Source organism: Mustela putorius, unplaced genomic scaffold, assembly GCF_011764305.1.
Source record: "Mustela putorius furo isolate JIRA1106 unplaced genomic scaffold, ASM1176430v1.1 tig00000127_pilon_pilon_pilon, whole genome shotgun sequence".
NCBI classification, from domain to species: domain Eukaryota; kingdom Metazoa; phylum Chordata; class Mammalia; order Carnivora; family Mustelidae; genus Mustela; species Mustela putorius.
The window spans coordinates 10,051,517-10,060,881 of NW_025421288.1; the positions used below are offsets into that span (position 1 = coordinate 10,051,517).

The 9,365-nt window shown below is 56.1% G+C and overlaps 1 protein-coding gene across 2 annotated transcripts; it reads left to right on the top strand.

Annotated features, from left to right (window-relative positions):
- Window positions 1-1,387: 1,387 nt before the first annotated feature.
- ARL2 (ADP ribosylation factor like GTPase 2) lies at window positions 1,388-7,491 on the top strand. 2 transcript variants are annotated; one of them, XM_004770105.3, is made up of 5 exons: window positions 1,388-1,538; window positions 4,289-4,399; window positions 4,502-4,664; window positions 6,123-6,203; window positions 7,038-7,491. In XM_004770105.3, exons 1-5 carry the CDS (start codon window positions 1,474-1,476, stop codon window positions 7,170-7,172), a joined length of 555 nt encoding a protein of 184 aa, XP_004770162.1. In that variant the 5' UTR covers window positions 1,388-1,473; the 3' UTR covers window positions 7,173-7,491. The 2 variants fall into 2 exon arrangements, with proteins under 2 accessions (XP_004770162.1, XP_044920631.1); XM_045064696.1 differs by lacking the exon at window positions 7,038-7,491 and adding an exon at window positions 6,684-6,843.
- Window positions 7,492-9,365: the final 1,874 nt, after the last annotated feature.

A 9,365-nucleotide genomic window follows, 5' to 3' on the forward strand; every position in this document is an offset into this window, starting at 1 on the left:
TTCTCCCCCGTTTCTTGTTGTTCCAAACCCTGTCACGGAGAACTTCCTTATCGTAACTGTTCACTCGCTGGTGCTGGAATTTCTGGAGCATAGACTCTCGGAGGCAGAGCGGTAGGCATCTTGTGATCTTAGTTGTGTGTCAAAGCCTTTGGATAAGAGTTAGGCTGCTGTCTCCCCTTTTGTGTGCCTGGTGGAGGGTACACAGTACTGACTGAGGGCACTCCCCCAGGCACCCTGTTCTGTCCAGCCCGCATCTGTCCACAACCTTCTTCTGCAGGACTGGAAGCTCGGGATTGCTCCAGACTTCTCCCTCTCTAGGCCAACACTATGGAGAGCCCCTGAAAAAACGGGGCATCTTCCTGTCAACCGGACCTGAGTTTCCCTGCTGCCCAAGCTCCTTCTAGATTCTCCCGAGGTCACTCTCACATGTACAATAAGGAAACAAAAAGGTTGCCAGGGGGATGAAGCAGAAAACGTAGAGTGCTTTATAAACAATTCACAGAAATCAGCCACTATCTTCAGCTCCGGTGGAACTGTTCTTTCCCAAGCAACAGAGAGAGCCTTCTACTTGCATTTTCCCTGCAGTGGGCTGGGGGAAGGGCTCAGCCTAAGACCACAAGCTTAGCTCCCCACTCTTGAGTTTACAATTTGCCTACTCCCTATCCTCGTTTTCTTCCCGTCTTCAGGACTTGAGAGCCGAGGTGAAGAACCAAACTCTTGAACAATTTCATTCGTTCAACAACTATTTATTGAGTACCTACTATATGCCAGTCAGGGTATAAGCATCATGGGAAAGGGCTTCTCAACGGAGAGACCACGGACGTCCTGGGCGGGACAGTGCTTCACGCGGGCCTGCTCCCCACCTTCAAAACGACAGGGGCTGTACCTTGCAATTGGGACACCCCCAAAATGCCCCCGCACATTTCGAAACGACCCCTAGGGGGCATTTTCGCCCGCGATGTAGAATCCTCCGCCCACCCTCGACAAACCCAGGAGACGGAGGAAGGGGGAAGCCCGCTAACTGGCAAGTGGAGGATGATGCCGAGGTCCAAGACGGGCAAGATCTGGACCTTGTTTCCGCGGAACGCGGCCAATAACGAGCTTGTCAACCTCCTTGGGGCTCTGAATTCCGACTCCTGGGTCACATCTCCTACTTCCTATGCAGCCAAGATACAACCCGGGTTTCCGTTCCCAACCGAGCCTGGGTTTCTGGGGAGGAGGATTGGCGGGGCCCTTGTACCCCAAGCCCTCGGGAAGCGAAGGGTTAACGCGGGCGGCCCCGCAGAAGCCCCCAGCGCCGCTAGAGGGACCAGCACTGCCCGGCGCCTTCGCGGTCACGTGGGAGCGAGGGCGGGACCAAACGAGAGGCCGACCAATAGACTGCGCTGTCGGTGGGCGTGATAGCCAATAGGAGCAGAGAGAGGAGTCCCGGGACTAGGAAGAAACGGCGGCCGGGAGGGGGCTACAGGGACCATGGGGCTCCTGACCATTCTGAAGAAGATGAAGCAGAAAGAGCGGGAGCTGCGACTGCTCATGCTGTATCCTCCCGGACGCCGGAGCCGCGAGGGTAGCGGGGTGGGGGAAGCCTCGCCGGGCGGGCGGGGCCAGGCGCCCCCTACCGGGCGCGGGGGGCGCGGCCGGCGCGCACCAACTGCCCATTGTGCGTCACGCACGTGGGCCCTACCAATCGCCCCGGCGGGGGGCCGGGAGGAGGCCGTACCACCGGCTCGGGGCGGGGGGGCTCCTTTCCCAAGGCCAAAGGTGAGGGCCTAAAGGCGCAGCGGCCGGGCCACATGTCCTTATGTAGGGGGGGAGGGGGGCTCGGAGGCGTCTCGGATGCCACCACCCGTTGGTCTGGCTCGAGCGTGAGGCCCCTGTCCCCCCTGGCTCTGACCTTCCTCCCCCCACGTCCGAGGGTGCCAGGCCCCGGCCCCGCCCTCAAGGTCGGAATCCCGGGGGTGTGCGGGCCCCGCCCTGCGCTCCTAGCGAGGTGGGTGTAGACCGCGAGGTTTGTTTTTTCCGTGTGGGCAGTATCTCGTCTTTGTGACCGCACGGCCGGTCAGTAACCACCCGCATCACTACCCCGACGTTTGTAGGCCCGAGGGCCCCGCCGACCTTCTGAGTCCGGTTAGCGGGCGCCTGCACTCGCGCCCTCTCCTCCGTTCCAGGCCCCGTTGCGAATCTGAAATCCCAGAGCTGGGCGGGTCTTACCCGGAGCTCCCCAATCCCGGCAGAGAAGACACTGAAGTGCGCAGATAACTTTATAATATTCACATCGTGTTTGTTATAAAGAGCTCAGAGAAAGGCACAGAGAATTCACTCATCCGATTATATTTATTGAGTGCCTACCCTGTGCTAGGCACTGTCGTAGGGCCTGGGGTAAAACAGCAAAACAAATCCTTAACGGCAGGGATGGTCTGTAATGCCGTGGGGAGAAAGATGTTGACAAAGCAAATAGGTAAAATGTCTAAGATGCGTGGAGACGAATGCAGTTTAAACAAGGTCAGCGAAGGCCACAGTGAGAAAATGACAGTAAAGACAGATGAGGGATGAACCATGTAGCTATCTGGGGAAATTTGTTTAAGCAAAAGGAACAACAAATGGAAGGTCTGGAAGGAGGCGCTCAGCTGGTGTGTCGAGGAGGGCCTGGTGGCTGGAGAGAGTGTGCAAGGAGATTAGGACAGAGGGGACAGAAGAGCCACTTCGTGTAAGGCCTTTTGGTTCTTGGCTTTTCCTTTAAATGAGAAGTGCCGGGGGAGTGTGATCTGAGCTAAAGTGTGAGCTTGCTGCACCACAGGCGCTGTAGCATGATGGCTTGGACCAGTGGAATCTGTGAAGCCATGGGTGTTGGGGGACATTTTGACCGGAGGCCCTGCAGGCATTGCTACTGGATTGGACTCGGGTGTAAGCAGGGAGTGAAGTCAAGTCCGACTTCTAGGTTTCTGGCCTGAGCAGTTCAGAGAATGAAGAACCACTCGCTGAGATGGGGAAGGGATAGGGAGCAGGTTCAGAAAGATGGGAACTCGGGGTGTGGCACTCCCGTGTAAGTGTCAGATGGGCAGCTGGATAGAGGGACTGAGTCCAGGGGAGGAGCTGAGTGGGATGTGTACATTTGGAAGCCATGAGCATAAAGATGGTATTTGAAGTCATGATCCTGGGTGAGAGCACTAAGGGATGAATGTGGACAGAGGAGCACTGAGGCATGCCTGGATTATAGGCTGGGGCAATGGGAACCAGGCAAGGGAATGGAGGTGGGAGATGGGGAGGAGGAGGGGGGCTGGGGACTGCCCAGCCGGAGAACAATGTGAGGTCTTCAGGGACTTTGGCCAGAGCAGTTTCAGGGAAGCAGTGGGAGCAAAAGTCTCACGGGTTCAAGAAAGAGCAGGGGGACAGAAATGGGAGAGGGTGAGTATGGACAGCATTTGGGGGGAGATTTGCTATAAAGGGAAAGAAATCAAGGAATAAGTAGAGGGAAGAGGGATCAAGAGCGGGTGTGGGGAGAGACTCCAGCTTGTCAGCTGATGGGAATGGTCCGGTGGAGGAAGGCGGTTCGGGGGGGCCGAAGGCTGAAGGCTGGGCCTCCAGACAGCTTTTCGCACCGTCATTCTACTGGTTTGAGTCCCCTGGGCCCCCTCTTGGGTGCCAGCCCTCTTAAGTGTTGGAAGGATGGGATGGGGGGGTGGGGCTCCACTAGCTGCTGAACTCACCCATTCGTTTGCACACTCAACTTAGCAGCAAAGGGTTTGGAACAGTCTAGAAACAGGTGCAGGTGACTACCTTCAGATACTTGCTCGTGCCGTTCTCTCTGTATGGAAGGCTCTTCCCTAGTCCTCTGGAAAGCTGGCTCCTTGCAGTTTGGGCCTCAGGTCTAGAGGGGCCCCAGCTAAAGAAGGCTCCTGCGGTGGCCCTCTCTGAAAACTCCTTAGTTGTATTTCTTATGCTCCCCACGAGCTGACGGTGCCTCGTTTCTCATTTGTTTGCCCTCTGTCGACTGTCTCCATACTGGAGTAGGAGCTGCCCAGGGTGGGGACTTTGGCTCTGGGGTACCCCCAGCACCAGAATAGGGCCCGGCACATAGTAAGCATTCATTAAATACTGTGGAGTAGCCTGAGCAGCCTTTGGTTAGGCGGAGGTGAGAAAGTCTTAAATGCTCCAACCTTTCCCACTTATCCTGGGCCAATTAATGTGTGTGTCAGGCATGGGCTCAACTAATATGCTACGTGGTGGGAAGCAGCATCTCCCCTAAAACAAGGGCCTGGGGACTTCTCCTTAACCTGCCGTGCCCCAGTGGCCTGGACAATGCTGGCAAAACAACCATCCTCAAGAAGTTCAATGGGGAAGACATTGACACCATCTCCCCGACGCTGGGCTTCAACATCAAGACCTTGGAACACCGAGGGTGAGCGGGGACCCTGCGGAGGGCTGGCCCTGGAGTGGGGCAGGGAGCATGGTTGAGGGGCCTGGCTGAGCCTTGCGCCACCACCCCCCCCTTCCTGCCCAGGTTCAAGCTGAACATCTGGGACGTGGGTGGCCAGAAGTCCCTGCGGTCCTACTGGAGGAACTACTTCGAGAGCACGGATGGCCTCATCTGGGTGGTGGACAGCGCTGACCGCCAACGCATGCAGGACTGCCGGCGGGAGCTCCAGAGCCTGTTGGTGGAGGAGGTGGGCAGGGCACCTGCCAAGCCTGGGAAGCCAGGCTTCCAGTACCATCCAGCCCCCAAGACTCGGTGCCCAGGCGTGGATGCGCGAACCCCTTCCTCAGCGGATTCCCTGAGGGGCCCATGACCCCAGAGGAACACCTAGGGCGGGGTCTCTTTCTTCTCAGATCACCCTTTAGGAGACAGAGACCACCTGTATGCTTGGTCCCAGGAAGCCCCAAAGTGCTGTGGGCAGGACGTGCTATGAACTGAGACCTGGGTTCATGTCCCTTTGATGTCACTGCCCTGAGTTCAGGTTCTCCACCTGAATGGGGCTTTAAGGAGGATGACTCGAGGCCAGTGTGTGAAGCTTTGAGAGGCAGTGGAGCCTGGCTCAGGAGTTGGACTCTTTGCTGTGTGACCACAAGCAAGACACTTAGCCTCTCTGAACCTTCATGTCCTCATTTCTGAGATGGGCATTTGAATTAGGGGGATCATATAACTCATTATATGGCCCCATACACTTTTCTTTAAATAAAATTTTAGGTTTACAGAAAAGTTGCAAGGAGTTTGAAGAGATACCCTGTCTGCTGTTCACCCTGCTTCCCCTAGTGGTAATCTTGCACGTAACAACCTGCATTTGGCAAAACAAAGAAATTAACATTGGCAAGTTAGTCTTGACTGTAGATTCTACTTAGATTTCACCAGTTTTTCTATTAAGCCCCTTTTTTCTGCCCCAGTACTTGATCCAGGTTACTGCACTGGCATTTAGTTGAAAACCAAGAGACTTTTAAGAATGAAAGAGGGACTTGTTCCTAATTATACAGGGTCAACAGACATAAACAGGACCATTCTGGGCATACAGGGGCGCGGTCACCTGGTCTAGCACTAGCCACCTCCCGGGGGTGTCAGGCAGGTCCAGTGAGATCGTGGCTGTCCGTGCTCAGCCCTGGCCTGGCACCTCGAGGCCTTTTATCATGCCCAGATTCACCTACCTACCTGGAGGGACTCCCAGTCAGAAACACACGTGGAAGGAACTGGAAGCAGAGGCAGAGAGAGAGGCCCAGCAGGGTAGTGAACAGTGGAAGTGCTACATGACCTTGGAAGACAGAAAGGTCACTCCCAGCAGACCCCGTGGCCTTGGGATGATTGCATTCTTTGGGCAGCTCAGGTCATCACAGAGCAATCTAGAACAAAAGGCTCATTATCTTGTCCATCACCCCCTTCCCATTTATGGAGGAAGAAACGGAGGCATGGAGGAGAGAAGTGTCTGCTGGGCCCCCACCTAGGGCTCCTTCCTTCCCTGCCCCCTCCCCACACATGGCTGGACTCACAAGGCACGTCCACATTCATTACCCTGTTTGGGCCTCTCCAACCACCCTGAGGCATTACCCTAATTTTCCAGGTTGCTCTGGGTGATCAGAGGAGGGGGGGCTGCCCTCTGAGTCCCTACTCCCCACCCTCCCCATTTCTCTCCCCCCAGCGCCTGGCTGGAGCCACCCTCCTCATCTTTGCCAACAAGCAGGACCTGCCTGGAGCACTGTCCTCTAACGCCATCCGTGAGGTGAGTGTGGGCCTTGGCATAGGCCCATGGAGGAAAAGGGGCCTACATTTCTTGGTTAACTTATTTAAAAAGCATGTGTTAGCTCCTCTTCTGGGGCAGGATGTATGCAGGACACTAGAGATGGAGCGATTAACAAGAGTGAGCTGTTACGCCCCAGGCTGGGGGAAGGCAGACATGCAAACCTTACCCTAAAGGGTAACAGCAGCTGGCCCAGTGGTGAATCCTCATTCTGTGCCAGATCTTGGCGTGGACGAACCCCTTCAGTCCTCACCCCCGGCTCGAGCAGGAGGAGCCATTACAATCCTTCTGCAGAGGGCGAAGCAGGTTTAGAGAAGCGAGGTCATGCAGAGCCAGGGTTTCCGTGCTGGCCCTTGGGACCCCAGATTGTATCCTGCCTCCTACTGTAGAACGTGAGCACCAGCATGAGAAAGAGTGAGGTTAGAATCTCGGTTCTGTCTCTTACGAGCTGTGTGACCTTAGGCAGGTTGCTTGACCTCTCTGAGGTGTTCTCCTCCATGAAATGGCCAGCAATCCCTGTGGCTCCTTGGGACTTGGAAGGAATGGATGGGAGGACGTTTGTGTGGCACAGAGCACAAGGCCTGGATCCTAGCAGGTGCTCCTGGAGCCGCAGCAGGTGCTGTGCTGTTACTGAGGGGTAGTGCTGGTCTGGGGGTGTACACAGGGCCCAGGGGCCAGGGGGGTACTTCTGAGAGCCTTTGAGGGAGGCCCGGATTTCTCCTGGGCCAGGAGAGGGGAAGGGGCTGTGGGTGGCAGGGCCTGTGGTCACCAGGGGTCCCTCCCTGCTCTCTCCCTCCCCGACCCCCGCCTCTCCAGGCCCTGGAACTGGACTCCATCCACAGCCACCATTGGTGCATCCGGGGCTGTAGTGCCGTCACCGGCGAGAACCTCCTGCTCGGTGTTGACTGGCTCCTGGATGACATTTCCAGCCGCATATTCACAGCTGACTGAACCCCTCCGGATGCCCCTCACCTCACAATCCGGCCCTCCCCCACCCCCACCCCAGCCCTCCTCAGGCGCCATCCGTGGGGGTATGGGAGTCAGCCAGCCTGACCAATGCCCTGACCCCCACCCTGTAACCTGCTGCTGCTGCTAATGCCGCCCACTGCTGCTCTGTGGCCCCAGGCTGTCACCCTGCCTCCCAACCCACCGCGGGCAGCTGCCACACTGAAGGGACAGGGCTGGGGCCGGGAGGGGGCTGCCTCTGCTGCTACCAAGGCTTGGGCCTCACCCTTAACTCCGCTGTGAGAATAAACTGTTCCTTGCCCCAGTTCCTCGTGGAGTCATTTGTTGCTTCCACAGCTCTGCAAGACCCCCAGGAGCCCACAGAGTAGCAGGGCACCGAAAGGAACAGGTCGTTCCAGTCAAAGGGTTCACTACTGCAGTGTCAGAGGGACACATGAAGAATTACAGGAGCACAGGCCGGGGGCCGAAACTAATTCCATTTGGAAGAGTCCAGGCAGGCTTCCTGGAGGAAGTGACATTAACGTTGGGCATGAAGGCCAAGTAGAAGTTCTCTATGTAGAGGAAGGGGAAGGGGCAGTTTACTGTAACAGTGAATAAGGAAAAGGGACACAGCCCCCCATCAGGGCTCAGCTGAATGGAATACGGGCTGAATTTCAGCTCCCAACTCCCCACCACAGCCAGGAACCCAGAGGCAGCAGACTGCCTGTACAGCTCTGCAGGCAGGTCTGGGTCAAGCACGTGACCGAGAAATGAAACTCAAGGACTCTTGGAAGTGGGGAGGGGAGAGGACTCAGGTGTAAGAGGACAAGGTCAAACAGAGCTTGCTAAGCAAACAGAGCAGGGAAGGGTCTTCTGAAGACTAAGGCGCTCTCCGGAGCAGGGCTGCCCCACAGATGTCCGGACAGGTGGCTGTTTTCACAGGGCCCCCTGCCCTGGTCCTACCGGTGGCCGCTAACTCCACTGGGTTCTGTTCGAAGCTCTTCCCGGTATCATCACATTGAAGAACAGCCCTCAGCAGTACAGACTCTCCGGATCCCGTCTATAGGGCAACTGAGCCTCCAGGAGGGAGATAATGTGACTTGCTCAAAGCCACCCAGCGAGGAGGTGGGGGAGCTGGGATATGGACCCAGCACATTTAACGACTACACCATACTATTCCAGGTTTTTGTTTCTGCTCAAAGCTTAGTAAGCAGCATCCTTGGTTTAAAGCATGAATTCTGCATGGTTGGAGACAAGGAAATAACAAGGTTATACTCATTACCAAGGCCTGTGGAGGGGGGTGGGTGTCTGAGCCGTGGCAGCAAGTCTGCATCCTGTGGTCAGGCCCTCAAGGGTGGGGATGTGGGGAGCTAGGCTGGCAGCTGTGCCTTTGCAGCTTTCCTCTCTCCTGCCCAGGGAGAAAGCTCTTTTGTTTGCTTTTTCTGGTGATGGAAATGGTGGAGTTGGAGTCTGAAGCCGGGGTGGGGGGGGGTAGTGGGATTGGGGGGGACTGATCTAAATAGGAATGGGCTTGGAGGAGACAGAGCAAAAAAAGAGAAAAAGATGAGAATTGGGGAATTGGGAAATGCAATGCAGGGCCAGGAAGGGGAGAGAATAATGGGCAAGAAAGAGATTTGGGGCCAGTCCTGCTGGGAGAGCTTGAGAGAACAGAAGTGATGCTAAAAGGGGTTTCTAGAGGTGTGTGTTGTTCAAGGGGACACCACCCCATCTAAGCCTCCTCCCAAACAGCTCCTGGATAATCTACCCCATGTCCGAGTTTCCACGAGTCTCATTTGGGAGTTGGCTTTGTCTCTTTCTGGAAACTAGCCATACAGTGTCCCCTCTAAGAGTGGCCGTGAGCCTTAAATGCTTCACCCACACACTACCACTTTGAACCTTCACAACCTGGCTGTCCTGGTATTGGTCAGGGTCCCCAGCGACCTGCCCCAGACATGGATCACAACTGCCTTCCCCAGAAAGGATGGTTCCTGGAGGGATACTAAGAACTCACAGCATCCTGACGGCAGACTCCAGATGTCCAACATCAGGTTCAGAAAGCAGAGGGCCCAGAGGCTCAATCTGCACATGAGGAACACAGTGGTCCCTTGGCCCTGGTGTTGTGCCCTCTATCCCTCACTCAAGAAACTCAAGATTCAGACTTCAGAAGAGACCTGCCCCACACAAGACCTGGGGCAAGGA